The 25,000-nt window shown below is 38.0% G+C and overlaps 2 protein-coding genes across 5 annotated transcripts in view; one reads left to right on the top strand and one right to left on the bottom strand.

Moving 5' to 3' along the window:
- evplb (envoplakin b) overlaps positions 1-10,414 on the top strand; it is a 23,170-nt gene extending 12,756 nt beyond the window's left edge. For all 4 annotated transcript variants that reach the window (XM_077202171.1, XM_077202169.1, XM_077202172.1 and 1 more), the window contains 11 exons: positions 433-587; positions 797-891; positions 2,527-2,699; positions 3,088-3,266; positions 3,353-3,491; positions 5,131-5,324; positions 5,439-5,589; positions 6,064-6,147; positions 6,240-6,344; positions 6,433-6,525; positions 6,677-10,414. In XM_077202171.1, the coding sequence (XP_077058286.1) occupies positions 433-587; positions 797-891; positions 2,527-2,699; positions 3,088-3,266; positions 3,353-3,491; positions 5,131-5,324; positions 5,439-5,589; positions 6,064-6,147; positions 6,240-6,344; positions 6,433-6,525; positions 6,677-10,144 (4,836 nt within the window). In that variant the 3' untranslated portion in view covers positions 10,145-10,414. The remainder of the gene's footprint in view (positions 1-432; positions 588-796; positions 892-2,526; positions 2,700-3,087; positions 3,267-3,352; positions 3,492-5,130; positions 5,325-5,438; positions 5,590-6,063; positions 6,148-6,239; positions 6,345-6,432; positions 6,526-6,676) is intronic.
- Positions 10,415-12,898: 2,484 nt separating this feature from the next.
- Positions 12,899-25,000, bottom strand: part of sphk1 (sphingosine kinase 1) — a 30,328-nt gene continuing 18,226 nt past the window's right edge. Inside the window, exons 2-5 of the mRNA XM_077202160.1 lie at positions 24,045-24,194; positions 19,577-19,671; positions 19,378-19,493; positions 12,899-13,994 (exon numbers count right to left, since the gene is read on the bottom strand). Of these exons, the coding sequence (XP_077058275.1) occupies positions 13,289-13,994; positions 19,378-19,493; positions 19,577-19,671; positions 24,045-24,194 (1,067 nt within the window). The 3' untranslated portion in view covers positions 12,899-13,288. The remainder of the gene's footprint in view (positions 13,995-19,377; positions 19,494-19,576; positions 19,672-24,044; positions 24,195-25,000) is intronic.

Here is a 25,000-nt window from a genome sequence, read left to right as displayed (position 1 = left end):
TATATAATAGTACAATTTTGAATATTAAATTAAACATATTATGATAAATATATATATATATATATATATATATATATATATATATACACAGTATATGTTATTATGTACAGTACATTGGTCAACAGCTGTTCTTTATATGTGCACTAATTATGTTATCAGTAATATTTACAGTATGTTATTTTAAAACAAATCTTGATCCAATCAGACTGAAAAAATCATAGTAAGAGAGGGAACAAAACCTGCCTGACACGGCTACATTGGCTCAACCAATGGCGTGCTTTTTTGGGTGGGACTATCCGTTTGTCTGACCAATGACACCAATGTGGAAATGTTGGTGTGAAGAAAATCTCATATGTAAAAGTCATCCAGAAATCACCTTTCTGAATGAGTTGAATCTTTGTAAAGTCCATGACAATAACCATTTCTCCGTAGGACTCTGTGAAAAGAGGCGAGAAGGTGACGCTGGTCTCCAGTCCCAGAGAGGAGCTCTGGCAGGTCAAATCCAGCTCGGGAGAGACCAAGCTGATCCCAGGAGTGTGTTTCCTGATCCCTCCGCCAGATTCAGACGCCATACACAAGGTGGACAGGTAACAAAGCACCTGAGACGCTCACAGTTTTATGTTATGTTTTGTATTTTTATCCTTGTGTTGTTGGTGTTTTTTAGTCATTTTGTTGTAAAGCACATTGGTCAACTCTGGTTGTAGTAAATAGTGCTATATAAATAAAATTGACATTGCCAGTTCTCTCCCAGCTGCTTCCCTATTAATCATCCCTGTGTTTTCTGTCTTGTATTCAGTCTGAGCCGGGATTTCTCCGATCTGAAGAGGACGAGGTCGGCTCTACTGGCCCAGGCGAGGACGCCCGTTGAATTTGTGCAGTTCGTCAAACAAGGTCAATACAAACACTGTTTCAAAGCAGCTTTACAGAGAATCATGATGCTGATCTTTATAATAGCGGTAAAACTTTAGTTTAGGGTCCAATTCTCACTATTAACTTATTATCAGGCATATTACTAGCTTATTGACTGTTTATTAGTATGGTTGTTCTCTCAAAATAACCCCCGACAGGGTGATGAGGACACCTTCCATTAGCCTGAAGGGGGTTTATTCTGAAATAACAATCGGCTGGATGTACATTATCCCGATTATTACATGGCTACTTGCCACAGAAGTAAATAATTAAACACGAAATATTGATCTGAGTTGAAATCTTGAAGTCTTTAAACACAAAGCTTCCGCGGAGAGAGCAGTTGCAGCGCGGCAAGTTTAAACTAGACGAGCATTTAAGAGATACGGTATACAGTCATACCAATTATTACACAGCATTTCGCCACATAATTATGGAGATAAGAGATATTGATTTCAGATTAAACTGTTCTAAAATTGTACCTGTTTGTATCTTATAATCCAACAGTGTACAAAAGTCACAAAATGGCCGAAGCTGCGTTTTTATGAAACATGAGAGAGTGAGTCCACGATACTGGATGGCATAATTAAAAAAACTGTACACAAAAGTTTTAATAATTTATTAGCTCACCAAATGCAAGGATGAAAAAACGTTCCTAGCAATGTATAACGCTGCTGACTTAAATTATCCGATCAAGTCTGTGTTTTCGTTTGCAGAGGTTGTTATCTGGGAATAAAGTACCCAAGGATGTTGTGATTGACCAATCAGAATCAAGAACTCCACAGAGCTGTGTAATAATAGTTAGTTAATAGTGAGAATTGGACCTTAAACTAAATTGTGACCATAATATCTTCATGCCTTATAGGCGCATTTATCAGATTAGAGCTGGGCGATAATAATATAGTCGTTTTTTTAATTATATAAACCATGCTTCTTTTTTTTTTTTAATTTGTTATATAGCTGTGTTGTCATCATTAACAAACTAAAACTATTAAAAACATTTTTTTAAATTTAAATAATTAGAAATAAAATATAAGTATTAGTTGAAAAACTTAAACTAAATGAAAATTATAAATATTGCCTTTGGTAATAAACTGGAATAAGTTTAAGTTTAAGCACTAACATTATTAACTGCTAAATAAAAACTAAAACTTACTAAAACGTACATAAATTTTGCCAGAATAGCAATATAAAGCAACCTAATAAAATTACAAAATCACTCAACGAAATTATAAAAAAATTAAACTGAAATTAACGTTAAAAAGTAAAGAAATAACAGCTAATTCAAAATATTAATAAAACTAAAATAACACTGCTATATATTAATTGCTTGATGTGAGTGTACTTTATATATATATATATATGTATATATATATATATATATATACATATATGGGAAAAGTTGGATATGCTTAGTAGTTGTATAATCTGTTATTAATTCATTATCTGGTAATATAGAGAATTCTGAAACCTATGAGGGTGTGATCATTTATAACAGTTTGACGTGAAGGAGCTCGACTAGCTATACTTTGGTGAAAGATTATTATATTTTTGTGCACAATAAGACATTTATCATATTAAATTTGAGTCGTAAATGATGTTTTTTTCTTCTCCCAACAGTCCCAGTGGCCACCGTTCCCGACAGCGCGAAGGCCGGCATCATTGACAGCCGGCTGGACCAGATCTATTCAGACCTGCTGAAGTTAGAGAAAGACATGCAGAACCGGATGAGATCTCCTTTAGATCGAGCCGCTCCCGTAGGAGACCTGTCCGCCAGAATCAGCGACCACGAGGTGAGAACCGCAAAAAAAGGATCCAAACGCAACTTTTATTAGGGGTAATCCACAATCATAATTCATATAATAGGCAAGGATAAAAACCACAGGGTAGACAATCTAAACAATAACAGAGTCCAAGATACAGGCAAACAGGAAAATACAGGAAACCAGCCAGGAGGGCTCAGAAATACGGTGTTACACATACAAAACTTCGCAATGAGTGTGTGAAAACACAAACGGGTTAATCACACACAGGTGGAAGTAATGGGACCATAGGAACTTAGATATGGGAAGTGTAGTTAAAGGTGCTGTATGTAACTTTTTCATAGGATAAAATCTTCTTTTTCTTTGGATAAAACTGTTAGTATGAAACATTGACAATTGTTTGGTTTGATCGCTCTAGAGTTTTGTCGTGACTCTGAAGAATCTGGAGGCCGAGAAATCATCGGCTCATAGGGACATACAGCCCCTGATATCCCAGAAACCCCTGGGGTCGACCACGTCCTTACTGCCTGTGAAACTGAGCAAAGTCAACAACAAGATCGATGACTTAACTGCCCTTTCTGATCTCTACACCAAGAAGTAAGGGAAAATGCCTTTTGCAGTAAATGACAGAATTTGGCACAGCATGGGATAAATATGTTATAAACATGGGATTATTTCCTCAGGGCCACATCTTCCATGTTTCTGGAAAAGCAGATCAAGAAGGTGGGTGGCGTGCTGACGGCGCTCGAGGATCAGCTGGCTGAAAACACTGGCCTGTTGAACGAACCCAACGCCATCCGCATCCACTCCAGAGAGCTGCAGGTACACACTCTTACACACACACACCTTGCGTTCAAAAACATTCGAAACGGGATGACAAACATTTGAATGGTAGTGTATTTATATGCTATACTTCTTTACAATATAATTTGTATGATAAACAGACCAAATAAGAAATTTAAGTAATTTTTATTTTTACTTTCCCCGCCAGCGTTTTTTTTTTTTTTTTTTTAAGTTGCCAGCCTCGCCAGCAATTTTGATCATTTACACAAAAATTTAATAGCCCCCAGAATATTTTCATTAAAGGGATAGTTCACCCAAAAATGAAAATTCTGTCAGTATTTACTCTCCCTCATGTTGTTCCAACCCCTTAAGACCTTCGTTCATCTTCGGATAATGAATTAAGATATTTTTGATGAAATCTGAGAGCTGGATCACTCCTCCATACTAGTCCATAGGCTTCAAAAGGATTGAAACTTGCTGGCCTCGAAAAGTTATTAAAGACATTGTTTAAACTGTCCAAGTGACTACAGTGGCTCAATATTAAGTTTATCAAGCGACGAGAATACTTTTTGTGCGCAAAAACAAACAAAAATAACGACTTTATTTCAACTATACATTTCCTTCTCTGTTGGCCTCTAGTCAGTTAAACTAGTGTAATAGCGTAGAGCAACGTCACACGTAGGCTCACTATTGGCCGACGCTGGTCATGTGTGTGATGCGTGTGACGTACAACCACAGAAGCTTACTCTATTAAACTAGTGAACTGACTCGAGGTCAACAGAGAAGGAAATTAATAGTTGAAATAAAGTCGTTATTTTTGTTTTTTTGCGCACAAAAAGTATTCTCGTCGCTTGATAAACTTAAGATTGAGCCACTGTAGTCACTTGGACTATTTTAACGATGTCTGTAATAACTTTTCAAGGCCGGCAAGTTCAATCCCTCAAGAAGCCTATGGAGGAGTGATCCAGCTCTCAGATTTCATCAAAAATATCTTAATTCGTGTTCCGAAGATGAACGAAAGTCTTACGGGGTTGGAACAACATGAGGGTGAGTTAATACTGACAGAATTTTCATTTTTGGGTGAACTAACCCTTTAAATCAGTTTCATTAAAAAAGAAACAGAAAAGCTGAGAAAATCTAATTTTTAACAAAATTTTTACACATTTTTAAACTACATACAGATAAAATTCAGAACTATGATCAAAACATAGATGGAGTAGATTGATTCCATCAATATCCCTAATACTTCATAGTCCTATATATCGACATTTCATTCAGTAACATTAGGCAGTTTTGATTAATATGCTGTTTAATGTTGATGATCAAATTATTTTACATTTGCATCTGCTTACATATGAGATCGCCTGTTTCTGCTTTTTCTTCTCCTGTGTTTGGATCAGGAGATTCTGTACTCTTTCAGAAGATTTGTTATAGCGCCCCCTCCCGTATAACAGTGAAAACACTGAAAGCCGGAAAATTCAGTTTATGGCGAGGAAATAGTTAACTCAAAATATTCCTTTCTAGATTTAGGGGCTGTTTACACCACACCTTTTTCAACTAAAAACGTCAAACCTTTTTTGTCTTTTGGCCGTTCTCAAAGGGTACAACTTTCTAAACAATCCTTTATTCAAAACATTGAAATGATGTTCCTGCATTTCTGTAATTGTTTTCTACTTAGAAAATCAGTAAAGACGTTTCCTCCAAGAAAGACGACATTCAGCAGCTGAACCGTGAGTTGGAAGTCACAGAGCAGGTGTGCAGTTCCCTGCAGAAAGGCTTTCAGGAGTTCTGCCCTGATATACGCCACCAAGAGACCGAGGTCAAGCGCTTGAGGAATCGCTACACCAACATCAACAGCCAGCTGCAGCAGAGGTCATAGAGAGCCCTTTTCTTATTCTTTTACATTGTGTACTGTTTGTTTATTGTTTGGGGCAAGTACAATGTCTCAGATTTGTGAACTGTATCCGCAAACTTTTTACTTCACAGGGTATCTCTGTTGCAAGAGGCCGTCAATAAGGACCAGGAATTTCACAGCGCTGTCCAATCGCTCAGTGCTTTCCTCATCAATATGCCCAACAACAAGGTTCGGCCTGGTGAAAGTGTGTCGCAAATCTATGCCAAGCAAAGCTCTCAAATGGTCAGTATCAAGTTTTAAATTTTGAATTAATTAATTTCATATATTTTTTTATACATTTAAATATTAACTATATACAGCATTTGTAAATATTTTAAATTATAATTAATTATTTTAACTTTTTATTTATTTATTATTATTATTATTATTAGTAGTAGTAGTAGTAGTAGTAGTAGTAGTAGTATCTTACACATTTATCTTAAATTATTAATATTTATTATTATTATTATTATTATTATTATTATTATTATTATTATTATATATCTTAAAGGTGATCTCATGAACTGCAATTGTTTTGATGTGGAAAAAATGCAGACAACTATTATTAAGTTGTTGACTCTTTATTTTTGCAATTCTGTTCAGTGATGCTAGTGGTGCCGAAAGGACATGCATCACCTTTAAATATCTCATATACACTGAATTTTGGGATTTTAGTGTAATACTGTTACTACTTTGTACATTTGTTTTTAATTGCAGAGAGTAGTTGAAGACATCAAAAGAAAGCAGGATGATGTAAACCGGATCATCAAACTTTCTGGTGATCTGCAGTCTCTTCTTAACGTGAGTTGGCCATCTTGAACACGATAATACCTCTGCGCATTTCAAATGTCAGTTGCATTAATCCAAATAGTCTATTGTTTCTGTGTCTCTAGGAGTATGAGATGAATTCTAACAAATACCGCAGTGCATTGGGAAAACCAGAAATAAATTCACTTAGTCGTGATTACCTTACCCTGGCTGAAGCTGTGGAAAAGAAGGTACTGTAGGCTGCTTTGCCATAATGACCAGGATATACTTATTGTTTACGTACATTTCCAAATATCTGTATAATTGATTACTTCTTAGGAAAGGGATGTTGTGAACCTTTACTCTGAAATATCAGCGCAGAATAATCAACTCTTGAATCAAGTGATCTTGGCCAAGGACCTCATCAATAAGGTAAAGAAGCTTCAACATTCATTGGAATAAAAAAGTTAATGCTTCTTACAATATTTGCAATCTGAATGGTCACCTACATTTCTTGATTGTAAAGCTACCGCGAATGTCTTTATTTAATCTGAATGAATCTTTATTTGTATCCCATGAACAGAATGAAGAAATTGTGAGCCATGTGGTGGTAAAGCAGCAACTGCAGTTTCAAAGTCAGCAGAAAAGCATGGATGAATTTGATGGCCTGAAGCGAGAGCTTACTGACGAGATATCTCGCCGAGCTCATGCTGAGAATGATCTAGCGACCTACAGGAAACGGATGGTGTCCCTGAAGAGTCGGAGAGGTGTGGAGCGAGTGGAAGAAAAAGAAACTGTGCATTACTACCGTGATCCGAAGCTGGAGGCCAACTTGGAAATGCTGAGGAGGAGGATAACCGAAGAGATCAATAAACGATCCCAAATGCAGACAGAAATTGAGATTGTCAACAGAAAAATTGTCTCTCGTGAACACGAGGTTATCGAAGTGACGCCCAAGCTGGTGACAAAGGTGTTTACAGAAATTGAGCGTGATCCCAAACTGGATGTGGAAATGGCAAGGATCAGGGAGCTCATACTCAAACTAAGGGAGGAAATTCGAGTGCACGAGAGTGAAACAGTTCATATGAGAACAGAAGTTACTGTACTGGAGCGCAAGATGCCTGTGATAAAAGAGAGAAAGATCCTGAAAGAGGTTGTGAAGCTGGAAAAGGACCCGGAAATGCTGAAAACTGTGATTAACTTGAAGAACGAGATCTCGGATGAGGCTATAAGATGCAAGAACCTGAACGATCAAATATTCCAATTCAGGAGTCAGATCAATAACCTGGAGAGGATTATTCCCACCATACAGCCAAAAACCATCATCAAGGAGTTGAAGAGGGTGGAGCAGGATCCCGAACTCCTACAAGAGTCCAAGACCCTCCATGTAAGCCTGGAAGAACTGATCCGAGAGAACAGTATTTTGATAAATGAGTTCTCCAGCCTTCAGCTCCGCTACAGCCAAGTGGAGACCATCAGACAAAAGGTAGAGTTTAATGAGATCATCAATGAGATCTACAGAATCGACCCTGAGACGGAGGTGGAACTGAGACGTCTGAGAAATGAGCTTCTTGAAATAAGCAGACGCCGTACAAGCATTGAGAACGAGATAAACGTGTTCATGGTGGATCTGAGGACTCTGCGTGCCGAAAAGCCCAAGATCGAACTGAAGGAGGTAACTCGAGAGGTGGTGAAAGAAGAGAGGAGCCCTGAGATCGTCAAAGAACTTAAGAGGTTGAATGAGCAACTTACCATTTTGCGGACCAACTATGACACGACTATGAATCGGGTGACTCGTTTGCGCAAGGACAGGGATGAGTGGAAGACTGAAAGATCAAAGGTGGAGACCAAAGTGGTGACCAAAGAATTGATAAAGTATGAAAATGACCCTCTTCTGGAGAAGGAAGCTGAACGTCTCAGGAAGGAAGTACGTGATGAAGTTCAGCGGCGCCGAACGGTGGAGGAGCATGTGTTTGACCTTCAAAACAAGTACATTGTGATGGAGAGACAGAAACCGGAGGAAAGGGTCATGGTCCAAGAAATTGTTCGCCTCCAGACAGATCCCAGTCAGATTCTGGCTCACGAGAGGTTAGTCAAGACTTTGGAAGAGACAATCAAGACTCGTCGACAGCTGGAACTGGAGGTGCAGCAGTTGAGATCTGTAGTCCTGGAACTGGAGAAAAAACTGGAGCTTGTGGATCGGCAGGAGAAGATCCTGATAGAGACAGAGCTGAGACAAATCAAGGCTAGAATCTATGAACTTGAAACTTGTCCAATGCCTGTTGAGGAAAAGATTATTATTGAGGAGGTTTTGAAAGTTGAGAGAGACCCTATAATTGACAAACGAATCACTGAGTTCCGCACTCACATGGACAATGAGGGTGCCAGCATTTCCCATTTGGAGAGAGATATTCGAAACCTCAAAATCAGGATAGAGTCCCTGACCAAAGAGAAATCTGTTGAGAGGATCATCCACAAAGAGATCATCAGGGTTGAGAAGGACCCAACGGTGGAGGCAGAGAGAGAAAGCCTTAGAGCCCAAGTCGCCCAGGTAAAGAATGCCAGGGCCCTCAGAGACGAAGAACTTCTGCGGCTCAACAACAAAATAACTCGAATTCAGACAACCAGAACAAATTCCTCTCAAGAAGAAATCACCTTAATTGCTTACAGGGATAAAATCAAGAAAGAGCAAAATGAACTTATCCAGGAGTTAAAAAGACTGGAGTCTCAAAAGCATGAGATCACCATAACTTTCCAGCAGCAATCCAAAATCTTGAGTGAAAAGAACCAAATCAGCAGGCAAAAAAGCATCAAGATGGAGTCTGATATCCAGCGCCTGGAGAGAGAAATCCTGGAGGTGAAAGAGCTAATTAACCTGCGGGAAAGTACTATCATAAAGATCCAGAATGAAATAAAGGAATCACAATTTTCAGACACAAACACCAGAGCGACCAACGTCTCCACCAAAATCACCATTCTGGACCCAGAGACTGGCAAAGACATGTCACCCTACGACGCCTACGTTGAGGGTCTGATTGATCGCAATCAGTACATCCACTACCAAGAGCTCGAGTGTAGTTGGGAGGAAATCACAACTACCGGTCCTGAAGGTGAGACGATGCTTCTGCAGGATCGTAAAAGTGGAAAGCAGTACTCCGTCAAGACGGCCCTGCAAAATGGCAGACTGACCCAGTACGACCTTCAGCGCTACAGAGAGAGCAAAATGCCCATTTCAGAGTTTGCTCTTTTGGTTGCAGGGGAGAAGAAATCCGCATCCTTCCCTGCAACACAAACACAAATAAAAACTAATCAGACACTCCCTCCACCAAGCCCCAGCTACAACTCCTCCACTCTGACCCGCCGCTTGTCCTCCAGCACCAGCAGCTTGAACTCGCTCTCTCAGCTGAACACCAGTGGGGATGAACTCTACCCGATTTCTGGGATTCTAGACCTCACCACTGAGAACCGCATGTCCGTACGAAGTGCCCTAACACGCAAACTGATTGATCAAGACACCGCAATGAGGCTTCTGGAAGCTCAGGCTGCCACTGGAGGTATTGTGGACCTGAACAAGAAGGACAAGATCTCCATTCACAAGGCGGCAGAGCGTGGATTGATCGATTCCAGTCACCTTAGTAAACTCCTTAGTGCCCAGAAGGCCTTTACTGGTTTTGAAGACCCTGTGTCCAAAGAGCGTATGTCAGTGGGAGAAGCCGGTCGCAGGGGATGGATCCCCAATGATACCGCCATGTGGTTTATGGAGGCGCAGCTGCTTACCGGCGGACTGGTAGACCCGAAGCGAGCAGGTCGGGTCGCCCTACAGAATGCCGTTGACGCAAAATTGATCGACGCATCCACGCTCAAGCAACTTCAGGAGGATTCGGCCTTTGTGAAGAATATGCTCGACCCCATTAAGAAGGAAAAGATCACGTATAAGGAGGCCATGGCTCGATGCAAGAGGGACCATAGCACAGGGCTTCTCCTGCTCCCGGCGGCCTCCAATGACACCGTAGATGCTCCATCCTATTCCAACTACAAGTTCTCCAAATAATAAAACCACAACACGCAACAATGATAACAGATTTAAGTGCTGTATAGCAAGGGACTTTTGATTCTTTGATTTTGTTTCCATACCCATATATATATAAGATAAATAATCTCTGGAGCCTTTTATGTCATGCTGAGGTGTTTATCATTTTTCCTGTCTTTGTTTTTAACATGTTATTTCAATTATTTACTTTCTGATTCATCTTGATGAATGGGCGGAATTGCTTTTTGGACTTCATATACAATAAAAGATACTATTTCATATATATCTAAAGCAACTGTCTCTGGTATGTCTATGTATTTCTAGGAAATGTGAGTATCTTAAAAAAAAGCTGATGTAGTTAAACTGCAAGTCATACATCAGAGAAATATGAAAATGCAAATGTTGTTAAATTATTAAAATATTACCTTCAAGTAAATATTTTAGGTCAAAGGGTTTCAGTATTTTAACTGATTCACATTTATGAACTTACACATAAGGACAACACATAAATGCACACACATAAATAGGTTTACCATCTGAAGTTTTGTTAATATTGTGTATCTTTATTTTTTCATACAAATTTATGACTTGGAAAAATATATTACTTATATTTATATATATATCTATATCTTATGTATACAGAGAATGCAATTTTAATATCACAGTACAGTTGCAATCATTTGCACATTTCTTTCACAAAATGATCGTCCATACACAAATCAACTACACATGTAGCAAATTTCACACTAACACATGTTGATCATCTATACTGAATCTGTCCGTTAGCCTGCATCTGGCTGGTACAAACAAGGTTGTTACAAAATTTTCAAGTTTGTGAGGAACAAAATGGAAATTTAATTAATCGGTCAATGAAAAACCCATGTTGATATTTTGTACTACTACTCAATATAATTTATGCAAATACTTGCACTTCTAACACCCATCACTACCAGATGAATATTATATTAAACTCAATTTCACAATGTGGTAAACACTGGGGTGATTTTAAGCTCAAGCTTTTGTTATGATTGGATTTTTATTTAACTTTTAAACCTTTAACCAATGACATCACCCAGGAAGTGACATCATCCTAGAGGAGAAACAGCAGCACAAACATTAGTAAGTGTTATCATTGTATTAAGTGTATTCTGTGATGGTATTAGTTGGTTAGTTTCTCTCTCTAAATGTTTAATCTTGTTTGCTAAAATAACATGAATCAGTTCAAATAATATCAACATTTCAAAAGATGGTTAAACGTTTCACCATTTAAAGGACATTAAGCGACTGGCAAAAATGCTCCAATTTCAACAATACAATATATTTGATGGATTTAGTATGTCGTTGATGAAAAATGCAATGATAAAGTGTGACAAACAAAAACCAGTTACACACATATTCATGATTTGTGCTTCATTTTGTTGCATTATATCACTAAAAACCTTCCTGTATTTGTCAATCAGAGATAAAGAAATTCCCCAATGCATCCATTTCATGCTTACCAAAATCACATGAAAGCCACAAATGTGGCTTTCATGTGATTTATGATTTAGATTTTAAGTGGGATGTAATTTCCCATGAAGGATCTGAAGGCGGCACATCAAAACGCTCTCTTAAATAATAACAAACATAAAACTTTTGCTTTATCATAGAAAAATAAAGATGAACAGCGATATCATTTATGTTCAACGTTGGCACTTCTGAGAATCAAGATTGGTGTATCGCAGCAGCATAAACTCCAGCATTATACATCACAGACTGGGAATCATCAGACCTCACCCCAAAAACAGAAGAAATTATATATTATATTTGCTAAAGTTCATTTTTAGATTTCAAAATTAATAAATAAATATGTTAATTACTTCGTTATAAAAAAAATTCTATGAGAATTTGCAGTTAAATGGTCAATAAAAATTTCACAAACAATGTAAAAAAAAATGAATGGTTGTCTTCATTTTCTTAATGCAAAATATTATTTATTTATTTAGATTTTTTGGGGTGAAATTTGACCTGGACACGTTTGCATCAGAGATGAATTTCATTAAATCTGTTCAGCTCATATTGTAAGCTCATATTTTTAGATTGGATGTGGATATTTTGTATTGTGTGGTTTTGCCATAAAAATATGGTGTTTTGTAAAAAGAAGAAGTAGATCATTAGAAGTGGATCTTTTACATTGTGCATTTTTGCAATAAACATTCTGGGGTTAAATAAGTTAAACGGTCATGAAAATAATGTCACAATGTAAAAACAGTTCATTTTCTTAATACGAAATATCATATATTATATCTATCTGTTCCAGAAAAACAGAAGAAATTATATATTATATTTGCTAAAGTTCATTTTTAGATTTCAAAATTAATAAATAAATATGTTAATTACTTCGTTATAAAAAAAATTCTATGAGAATTTGCAGTTAAATGGTCAATAAAAATTTCACAAACAATGTAAAAAAAAATGAATGGTTGTCTTCATTTTCTTAATGCAAAATATTATTTATTTATTTAGATTTTTTGGGGTGAAATTTGACCTGGACACGTTTGCATCAGAGATGAATTTCATTAAATCTGTTCAGCTCATATTGTAAGCTCATATTTTTAGATTGGATGTGGATATTTTGTATTGTGTGGTTTTGCCATAAAAATATGGTGTTTTGTAAAAAGAAGAAGTAGATCATTAGAAGTGGATCTTTTACATTGTGCATTTTTGCAATAAACATTCTGGGGTTAAATAAGTTAAACGGTCATGAAAATAATGTCACAATGTAAAAACAGTTCATTTTCTTAATACGAAATATCATTTATTTTGTTTTTGGTGTGAAATGTGACATGGACATGTTTTCAAATGCTCATATTTCACCCTAAATATAAAAGCTAAGAAAATATGTTTTCGCATAAAGAAGATGAAGCTTACATTTTTTTAGATAAATGCATTTTACACTGTGCAGTTTTGCAATAAAAAAACGGGGTTTAATTTGTTTAACGTTACATTTATTTAAATTGAATCCCTTTTCCTAATACAAAACAGTACTTTCTTTTTGTTTTATGGGGTGAAATGTGACCTGTCCATGTTTACATAAGATTCCCTCAAAGTTACAATTCAAAGTTCAATGAATTTCAAGTTTAGCGGTCGGGATTGTGCTTGTGAAACCGTGCTGGTGTTGAAAGGTCACGTGGAGATGAGTCGGGCAGCCCCCCTGTGCACCTGTGCCTGAACGGGCCCGTACTCAACTCGCTCCCCGTCCACCGTCATCACGCCGGTCGGGCTCAGCGGCTCCAGCCTCAGCGCTCGCACCCGCCGGTACACCAGGTGCGGGCAGCCGAGGTCTAGGTGCGTCCCGCTCTGCATGGCCCGGAAGAGCCTCAGCAGGGCGGCTCGGGAGATCCCCGCCGTCACGTAGAACAGGTGCATCGTCCCGTCATCGGGGAGAGCGTCCGGGGCCGCCGTCAGATCCTCGCTCAGGTGCGACTGGAACATGGCGAGCACCAGCACGAACTCGCGCTCCTCCACGAGGGTCCAGTCCTGCGGGACGGGCTGGTCGAGCGGGACCAGCAGGTGGTCGTGAAGCTTGTTTTCGTCGGACTGTGTTTCCGGCTGGTTTTCGGCTGGTAGGAAGGCTAGTTTTCCCTGATAGACCCGTAGAGACGCCAGGCGCACCAGCGTTCCCAGGAGGAAGCGCAGATCTCCGATGGGACGAAACTGCTCGCTCTCGATGTCCACGTCGGCCACGAAGCCCCAGGCCAGCGAGAGGAAGGAGAAGAGCCGCGCGCCGGAGGACAGGCGGATGGAGATCAGGTCGAGCGCTGAGGTCTGGCCTTTACACAGCTGGAAGCCACAGCTGGTCAGCAGATCTTCACCGCACACTGGAGACGCACTACAGACACAATATTAGTGAGAATATTAATGCTCAATCAGACCTGTAACACTATAATCAGAGGTCAGTGATGTTAATGGCTAGAAATGATGCTCCAGGAGAAGAAAATTAAACATGCATACTTTCACACACAGCTAAATGAACCTATTAGTATCAAAAGGTTATTTTAGTAATGCCTATATAAGGGTGTCTTCCACTATTTATATGTATAAATAGCATCTAACTTCTCTTTACCCTGATTGCAAAGAAAATACTGCTATTTTCACAGTGTAAATAGAATCTGTGACTATTTTCACAGAGTAAATAACACATTGGTAAGAAAATGCTGCCATTTTCACTTATGTGAAGAGAATATAGGCTATTGCTATTTAGAGCAAATAGCCACTGCCTATTCATATACTATTATAGTAGGCTATGTATGAATATTTTAAAATAACTTTTCAGTTTTCATTTTAGTGATTTTGTTTTTAGCTTTTTCCCCCTCAAATATTTCTATTTAGCTTTCATTTTATTTTAATATTGGTCATTTTTAAATAGGTATTTTGTTAAGTTTAAGATTTTTTTTAAATCTAATATGTATATTTTATTTCAGCTTTATTTCAATGACCAAAAATAGTTTTTAATAGTTTAAGTTAACTATAACAGTATGGCTAGTAGTCAGTATAATTATAGGCATCCGCCATCTGTCATGATTTCTCACATTCATTTCTGTAGGACTTCCATTTTTCTTGTAATGTTGAAATGAATACATCGGAAAGTAGATCAACAAAGTTATTATTGACATATGCCCAGTTCTGATGTACTAATAAAAAGGATAATGTTGAAGCATGAACACTGTGCTCCATTTAATCAAGCTGTAAAATTATTATTTATGCACAGTCTAATTAATCACCAATAGATGGCGCTTGTGCTTCAATAATAAGTCAAAAGGCAAAACAAAACTGCACGCCAGTCGACATTATTGTGAGGTGAATCGTGTCCTGATGAATGTCTGCGGTCTGATTGATCTTCATGAATAGAAATGACTCTATTATAGTGAGTTTAGAGTCAGCGTTTGTCTCCAGAGCGAGTGTTTAACCTGTTATCACCTGCTTTATTCTCCTGAATCCAGCAAACATCAGCTCTCTGACTGACTGGATCCAAACCATTAGCGATTCATTAATGCTTTCGTTTGTTTCCCCTCTCTCAGCAGAACCGAACTCTTCTTCTTTTGTTTGAAGAGATGATGAGTTTAAACCCGCAGAGATTCAGCTCTCTCGCACTGAAACACGAGGTTAATGACTGGAATAATAGCTCTCGTCTCTGTAATGACTGCTTGCGTTGCAAAGTTTAAATTGAACAGCAGAACATCCTCCATCTGAACGAGCACAGCTCAGGATTACTATAATGGCGATTACTAAACCAAATGAAGCTCTGCATGAACACTGATCTTATGGTGCATTCAAGTCAACTCGTAAAGATCGTATTTACTAGTTGAACGCACATGAACCATAGACTATAGTAGGACATGAACGCCACATGTCGTAAATACCTACGAGTGGGAAGATTGGGATTTTCTGTAAACCCCGATTAATACGAGTTTAGGTTAAATATCATTGCACGCTTTTATTAGAATAAAAAATAAATTAAAAAACAGAGAACAGGGTTACGTTAGTTTCTGTACGCCGTTTTCATAAGTTTAATTTTACTCTCGCGGAACTGCTGTAGCTACTGTACATGTCATAAGTATTTGATAAACAGAAGAATGTTTTGCTCTGAATTAGCGTTAAATCATAAATTAATGACTGAAAAAAAAAAAAAAACATACTACGAGTTGAGGGTAGGGTGACCAGACGTCCCGAAAGAATCGGGACTGTCCCGAAATCTAAGCTGTTGTCCCGAATCCGGCCCTTATTGTCTTTTTTGAAGTTCTTTTTTGAAGTTTTACAAAAATACCGTAGGTGCGAATTTAGATATGCATTGATAAGCTGATTTTCATTCATTTGTTTCGTTGACATGGCTGGTGTACCGGTGTGCCGAATTTCGACCCCCGCCAAATTACCCGCCCAGTGTTGCCAACTATTTTCAAAGGAAAGTAGCTATAACGCCTTCCCTAAAAGTCGCTAAATGTCGCTAGATGACGCCATACGTCAATTAGCATATTTATGACGTCATCACGTCGTTCTTAGGTTCTCGCTGCCTAATGTGTTTTCTCTCTAAATTCATGCTCACATACTGTAGGCCTATTTTAATACCAAATAATATAGCCGAATGTCCAATAAAGCTGTTCTCATTTCCTATATTATTTTTTTGTCAGACAAGTAGCTATGATATAGTGAATGACTATTGTATATGTTAAAAATATCTGAATTGAGAGAGTTCGGGAACTGGATGAAAGCTCTGTGATTACACTAAAATATCACAAGAAAAGAAAGTAAATTAAAATGGTCAAACTAAATTCTTTATATAAAACAAAAGTGAAGCAGATAAGTGATAAGTCAGATAAAAAACCTGCCGTGCGCTCAACAGAAGAATGAGCTGCTGCTCCTCTCAGCCATTCACTGAACAGAGACGCAGCTCGAGAGAGTAACGGCAGGGAGAAAGCAAGAGCTCGCGCCCGCAGAACAGTACTGGCAACATTTGGAGGTTTAGGTTTGTCTAAAAAAGTCGCTAGATTTGTCGCTAGTCGCTTTTTTGAAAAAATGTCGCTAAAGGGGTCTGAAAAGTCGCTAAATATAGCGAAAAGAGGCGCTAAGTTGGCAACACTGTACCCGCCTAGCATTGGTAGGTTTAGGATTAGTATTGGGGGAGGAGTTAGGATTAGGCAATCAGGTACTGACTTCAACTCGGTAAATAATTTGGCAGGGGGTCGAAATTGGGCACAACACCGGAACCCCAACACGCCGCTTTTTTTGTGGCAGACTAAAGCTTTTTTGTGGAAGACTAAAGACTAATGACGGACTGTTGAACTTTGAATAAAAATATGTTTGGTTCAGGTTTGAAATGCATTATCTTTCATTATTGGCTATGTAGTCTAATTTCATAGGCCTAAACCCCCGTCTCGAATTTCAGCCAATCTCATCTGGTCAACTAGTTGAGGGCATGTCAGTGAGAAACATCGGAATACCACAATACTTAAAAGTATTTAGCAGTGATATTGTCAGGCAATTGCATAAAGAATATGATGGCATTATAATAGCTATAACAATGCAATATGTAACAATAAAGCTTGCAGTGGCTTCATAAATTAATTAAAAACATACAAAACCAAACCCTGATGCACATTTCTGGTAACACTTTAGAATAAGATTCCTTCGTTAATGAATAACTACACAGGAACAAATGAGTAACACAATATAAGCAATCTAGTAACTACCATAAACTAACACTTGAGTCATTACTAGTTAGTTACCATTCTTACAGTAGTTACTTATAAAAAGCCAATCCTAAAGTGTAGAATCTTCTAATCATTCACAAGAACATTATTTTGAGAGGTAGGTTAAATAATAAAATAACTGTGGTATTTGGGTTGCTGATGACTCAATATGTTCCAATAGGTTAAATAAAAAAATAACTATATATAGTATTTGGGCGTCTGATGACTCAATATGTTCCAGTCGTCACCATGATTAGTGATTCAATGCCAGTCGTCACCATGACTAGTGATTCAATGCCAGTGCAGAGGAACGCCGAAAAATTGGCCACAGGACAAAGGTCCCGACAACTGCATTTAAAAATCCATTTCTTTAAAATGATTCAGTTGATAAATAGTTCTTTAGGAGACAGCATAGGCTAATTATTGACAGCTTTCCCAAATCATAAATCCGCTATGCTATTACATATTGATATTGATAATGTAAACAATACACCTTGTGTATTAGTTTACAGTAGCTATAGCAGTTAACACGTTAATGTAGTGCTAGCCATTTGTCCTGCGTTCGTTATTGATGTAACTTTTTCAGTAGTTCTCTGGGAAGCATTAAAAAAAATAGTAGTTATTGATAAGTTAATAGTTCATCTGTGTGCTATTACTTACTAATTCGTTAATCAGAGTTTCTTGTTAGTTAATAGTAGTTACTAGATTGTTAATATTGGGTTACTCATTTGTTCCTGTGTAGTTATTCATTACCAGAGGAACCTTATTCTAAAGTGTTACCACATTTCTTTGTTCTTCATTTTCTAGAACTAGAGTTTAAGAACCTTGCTGTATTTTGTGTAATTAATTAAGAGAAAGTGCATCTTATTTAAGTGACTTGGACGCAACTGCCGTCGTAAACGCGACTTCCCAACTCATATGTACGAACTTCCCAGGAGGACTTGAGCACACCATTTGATCACAATTTGATATCAGTTCACAGTCTCACAACGTTCTCAGAATCTTCTGTCAAGGTTTTCTCAAAGACTCGAACAAACGTTCTTCCAGTAACATTAATACAACGTTTGTTTAAAGTTATCTGGGCTAAGTTTCCCAAAAGCATCATAAGCCTAAATTGATCGTAGAACAATAGCCACCAATGGTGTCTAAGATCAATTTATGCTTATGATGCTTTTGGGAAATGCAGCCCTGCTGGTCTTTAATTATGTTCTCAAAACCTTCGCAAACAAAACTTAATTTTACCATTGTTCATGGAACATTTGTTTCTGAAACTTTTTAGTTGGACGTTTAGTTGTCTAAACCTTTATTAAATGTAGTAGTACTTGTTTCAGAATGTACAGAGGAAAACGTTTTTAAAACATTTAAATACTGGACTTTTTGAACATTGAAGAAGTAACAGCAAACCACTATCATCCAATCAATTCCCCACTAACAAAATCAAGCCCCGCCTACATTTGTTCTTGTTCGAGAAGCCGCTTCACTCGGATGTACGACACGATAGGGAAGAAAATACCAGCGACATTAATATATAAATATTCTTCAACGTTAAAATCCAATTCAATTTAATCTAATTATTCAAAATCTAATAATTAAATATATACTCATTTTCAATCATTTTACCCTTGCTGCCATCTAAAGCTCACATACATTTTTATATCTATAGGCCCTATGTTTTTTATATATTTATATTCTATATGTTTATATATTATATGTAATCTATAAACATGCAATCTATAATAATTTATTAACACTGTTACATGAAATCTTTAGCAAATCTCAAAATGAATATGCATTTTTTCATATTGTACATTATAATGCAGCATTTAAAAATGGGTTTCATAGCATTTATTTTTTATTTATACACATTAGTATAGAATTTTAACATCGGCCATAACTTGGCTGCATTTAATATTAGATTTCAGATTGAATACAAAAGCTGAATGTGGTTGGTCCCTTCACATGTCAATCAGAGGGTTTGTGGGCGGGTCTTGGCTGAATGAATGAATCTGATTGGCTCTGAATGCTCACCCTGTGTAGTGATGGATGGAAGCAGCCAGTGCGTTTCCCGAACCTCCAGGCAGGATTCCCAGAGGAGTCTGGATGGCCTTTTCCCAATCCTGCCTCTCCATTAGACCGTTCACCACCTAAAACACACACACACACACACATGAGCAGGATGGCCTACACACACACACACACACAGACACACACACACACACACACGCACCTCAAACAGCAACCCGTCTCCAGACAGAATCACTAAAGCGTCCCACTGCGTCAGGTCGGCGTTCCTCACCAGATCTCGAGCGTGATTCGGGCGCTCTGTACGGATCATACATCACATTTCAATCCCATTATGAGTTATTATACTTCAGTTAATGCACTTCATGAGCAGATTCTCTCTGCTACATTAAACACGTTTATTGCTCCTGCAGAGAGAGATCTGATAACATTCTTCAATGCAGTCTTATTCTACTATCAGTGAGACACTGGTAGAGCTTATATTTTCTGTTTTCATTTTAATTTTAGTTTAAGTTTTAGTATTTATTAATTGTGTGTTTTTGCAATTTTTATTAAAAAAATAATTTCTATATAGCATTTATTTTTTCAGTCTTAGTTTTAGCTTCAGTTGACATTTAATTTTAAGTAAGGAAAATATATATTTTAAATGGTTTTAGTTGCCTATAATAACCTTCTCAACAGTAATACCGCGGTATTCTTTGATGTTGTACTTTATATACAGTATATATACTTGTATTGCATGAAATTGATCAAAGTTGGCAGTGAAAACATTTACAATGTTTCAAAAGATCTCTTTTTCAAATAAACGCTGTTCTTTTGAACTTTCAGTTCATCAAATAAAATGTATCATGGTTTCCACAAAAATATTAATCAGCACAACTGTTTTCAACACTGATAATAATCATAAATGGAGTAATGATGAATAATGATACTGAAAATTCAGCTTTGAGCACAGGAATAAATTACATTTTAACATATTCATAGAAAACAGCTATTTTAAATTATATTAATATTTCACAATATTAATGTTTTACTGTATTTTTGATCAAGTAAATTCAGCCTTTGTGAGCAGAAGAGACTTCTTTCAAAAACAGAAATACCATACTGACTCCAATGATACATGTTTTTTTTTTTTTACTAAACCTGCCAAATACATTTTGAATATCATTGGCTCTTGTGGCAACTTGCTTGATGTTCCTCATTTGTAAGTTGATTTGGATATTTGTAAGTTGATCTGATAAAATAAAAAATGTAAATGATACAGTCGTATATACTGTAGCAATTGATTTATGAGCTCAAGAAAACCGCATGAAACTCCTAAAAGTATCACAGTGCAAGTAAGTCAAAGTTGTAATCCCAATTCATACTTTGCACGTGACGTCACAAGTGCTGGCTGGCGGGCAAGAACGTCGTTCTCTAGCAACGAAACCCAGTAAACTAATCAAGGATCTTGCCAGGACGTCGCCAGTTTTAATATACAAAAGTTGGTGTTTTGAGGTGTAAACGACATGCCAGATAGTTGTTGCACGATTGGATGCACTATTATTCAGCATAATCGGGTTAAGAACGTGCATGTAAACGCGCTCATTCCCCGAAAGTGAAAGTAGAAATGGACTGAGCTTTCAGCATCTGTCACTGCATTAACGCCGCATTCTATCAGAGACGACGATGGATATAACGGTATAGCGACGACTATCTTAATTTACTGGTTTAATATTTCTCTTGTGGCCCTACATTAATGACAGTAAAAATTTGAAGAATATTTCTTTTTAAACAAGTTTTTGAAGCTGCTTTTGATTTTCACAGATGGCAGAGTTGTGCTGTTCGTGAACTACACATACACACACATACACATACACGCACGCACGCACTCTCTCTCATTGGCTTCAGTGTGGATGTGGTGTGGTGTGATGTGTTGAATTGAGGGAAATTCACAGTATAGTGACCCGTTACTGATCACACACGCGCGTTTACGTTCAAACAAATATCCGCTTCATTCCCTCTTAAATATAAGGGTTCCAAAGGGGTTGTTTTCACAGTGATGTCATAGAAGAACTATTTCTGGTTCCCCAAAGAACCTTTCAGTGATCATTTCTTAAAAGAACCATGTTTTCTAAAGAATGTAATCTAAAGTATCTTTCCAATTCACCCTTTGCAGGGAGTTTGATTGACAGGCGATCTGACCAATCATAATCCGGCGAATCCGCCATTTTGCAGTCAGGAGAGTTAATGGATTAACGTTGGTGGGTTTGAACTTGAAAAACCATGTGTACTTACGTATTTCCACAGTTGAAACAACATACCTTCTGATGTTCATTCATGTTTATTTGATGCTATCAATGAACTAGTTGGAAGAGATGATCGGTTCACGAGCCGCTTTAACAGGCGCTACAGCGATCCTTAAAGAGCCACAAATCGGTATTTATTGTTAAAAAATCTTTTTAAATGACCAAATTTGAAAGTTGAGACTCTTTGCTTCGGGACATATTTTTCACTGCGTGAGAGCGCCGTGGCTTGTCGAACATAGCAACAGTAACTAAAAGGGGGCCGGTCTTTTCGAAAGGTCAATTAAGAATCTTTTGTGGAATGGAAAGATTCTATGGATGTTAAAGATTCTTCATGGAACCATTGATGCCAATAAAGAACCTTCATTATATCACTATATAAGTTGGAACACAAAGGGCACAGAGAGAGTAAATCATGCACAACTAAGGCCCCATCCACACTACTACATTTTAGTTTAGAAACGGAGAGCTTTTGCTACGTTTGCACCTCCCGTCCACACTAAAACGGCAAAAGCGAAGACCTAAAACGGAAACGCTGCCGACCCCGTTTCGCGTTTTGAATCTCCGGAGGGCGTTTTAGTGAAGACGGGTCAAAACGGAGGACTTTAGAAACGATGACGCAGAGGCTCACGCTCGGCTCTCTGATTGGATGTCATACAACGGAAGAAAACATACAACAACAGTCTGGACTACCAGTTACGTTAGAGCAAGTAAATTCTGCATTTCACAATGCTATAACTGCCTACATGCACCGGAGGCAAGCTATTATTCCAGCGATCTGTGACAGTTCCCGTGTGTAGCGGCGGTATCGACCATACATGGAGCGTCGGTTATGGGTTAAGCCGGGAAGAACCAGCACATGGTGGGATAATTTTATCAATGAAGTTGTGGTTCCTGATGAATGGTGCGAAAACTTTCGAATGTCCAGATCGGCACTTATCAACCTCAGCGAAATCTGAGGAATAATCAATCTGATTCCCAATTACACCGGCACGCGCACGCCCAGTGTAGGTAAATGGTCACGTGATCCGCATTTTCAGTCGTTTTAATGTGGACGGAGATCAGTTCTAATACGCAGCTCAAACGCTGGTGTGGACGGAGATCGTATTCGTTTTAATTCTCCGTTTCTAAACTAAAACGCAGTAGTGTGGATGAGGCCTCACACACAAACACACACTGAACATTTGACTGATGGGTGTATAAATAGATCCATCAACATCAGCATCAACACACACACACGATCAGTCATATCACTCAAACATCTCTCTCTCTCTCTCTCTCTCTCTCTCTCTCTCTCGGAGTTCACAGTCTGACAGTGAAGCTCTTCATCTCTTGTCATTCCTGCTGCTGTGTTGAGTGTTTTTCACTCATATGTGACTAATAGTGTGTTTTATGTATAAGGCAACACACTCTATATAGTGATACAGGAGCTTGTGTTTGAGTCTATAGACTCTAAAGATGAAGAAAACATACAAAACAACTTCAGCCCCCAAACAGATCAACCGCTGTCATGTTGGAGCCACAGTTTGAGGAGAACGTTTTAACTTGAAAAGCACATCTGGTTTGATACCGACATCGACGGAACCAAAAGTTAGAGACAGTTCACCCAGAAACTATCATTCTCTAATCATTTACTCAAATCATTGAGTAAAAAAAGTAGGTCATACTATGTGGAACATCATGAGGATGAGCTGAAACTCCCTAGCCTAGAAATCTAGACGCACCCTAGCGGCAGCAAAAATTATTTTGCAGCAAAGTGTGGTCTAGCAACTCTCCGTTGGCATTCGAGCTGTAAAAACCAAACTCTGGTCAGGCCAATCACATCGTGTATAGAGTAGGTGGGCGGGCTTAACATAATGACGGCAGAGTTGTGACGGTTCCGAGATGCTGCTGGCGAACAGCGGTCTTTCGAATCGGCTTTGGCCGCGACTCTTGATGACTTGGAGTTAAGAGAACGTCACTTAAGTCATTCTTAAAAAAGGGAAGCTGAGTTTGTTCGGAGTTTTGACGACCGGATACGGCAAAAGTTTAATATATCAACTAGCTCCGCTGGTGGAAAAACGCATGGGACTCACTCAGCCACAGCCGTCCGTTGCTCTGGTTGGTTGTAGCGCTGTCCTATTGCGAGCAGAGGGAATTTGAAAGACAACCGTTTATCCCGCCCCTCGGATTGAGGCATGCCAATTGTGAGTTCCCAGAACTAACATCTTGATAGGTCTGGCTTGCCAGGCTAGAAACTCCCTGCTTTCTGCAGATCATCTAATGCCATTCATCTAAAAGAATGAATCAGTCTCTGAGAAATCTTCTCAACGCACTCATGTGTGTGTGTGTGTGTGTGTGTGTGTGTGTGTGTGTGTGTGTGTGTGTGTGTGTGAGAGAGAGACACACCTGTGATGACAAGTGTGTGTGGTATATCTGCCTCAGTGAGCATCCGCTGAACGTGGCCGTTATAGAGAGCCATCGCTTGGCCCCGCCCACTTTGAGGATTGACCAATACCATCACGCCACATGGGCGGCGGACCTCAGAGAACAACACACCTGAGAGAGAGAGAGAGAGAGAGAGAGAGAGAGAGAGAGAGAGGAGAGCGAGAGAGAGAGAGAGAGAGAGAGAGAGAGAGAGAGAGAGAGAGAGAGAGAGAGAGAGGAGAGCGAGAGATGTAAAGACTCTGACAAACACATTTACATTCACAATAAAAAATAAAATCACTGATCTGCTCTGCACTTGAATGCAGAAATCACTCCTGAACTCAGTAGGATTTTTTTGATTAAATTAAATTAAATTATTAGATTTTTAAATTTAATTATTAATAACAAAAAATAATAATTTGAAATCAAATTCGATTATAAAGTAAAAAGAATTTTTTTATAAAGTAAAACAAATTCGATTATAAAGTAAAACAAAATAAAACAATCATACAAAATTGAAAAATACAATAATATTAATTATAAAATAAATAAAAATAAATGTAACCATAGCAAATATTATATATATATATGAATATTGAATACAATGAAATCATAGCAAACTATGTAATAATAAAATAAAAAAACCTAAAATGTAATCATAGAAAATATAAAATAAAACTAAATAAATAAATAAAATACAATACAATAGAACACAATACATTACACTGTAGACACATTTCGCTTTCTCATGGATGTAAATACCAAATGTGGTGCCAAAACTGTAACCGGTTTAGTGTTCGCTATTATAATGAAAATATTTAAGAAATATTGGGGATCGGACAGATATTATAGGCTCCAGTAAATGACTGAACTGTGTGTGTGTGTGTGTGTGTGTGTGTGTGTGTGTGTGTGTGTGTGTGTGTGTGTGTGTGTGTGTG

This window comes from Siphateles boraxobius, unplaced genomic scaffold, assembly GCF_051911475.1.
Source record: "Siphateles boraxobius isolate OS27281-9 unplaced genomic scaffold, OSU_SipBor_1 49, whole genome shotgun sequence".
Classification (NCBI taxonomy): domain Eukaryota; kingdom Metazoa; phylum Chordata; class Actinopteri; order Cypriniformes; family Leuciscidae; genus Siphateles; species Siphateles boraxobius.
The sequence above is the reverse complement of the archived record's forward strand: the minus strand, read 5'-3'. Positions and strand labels throughout refer to the sequence as shown.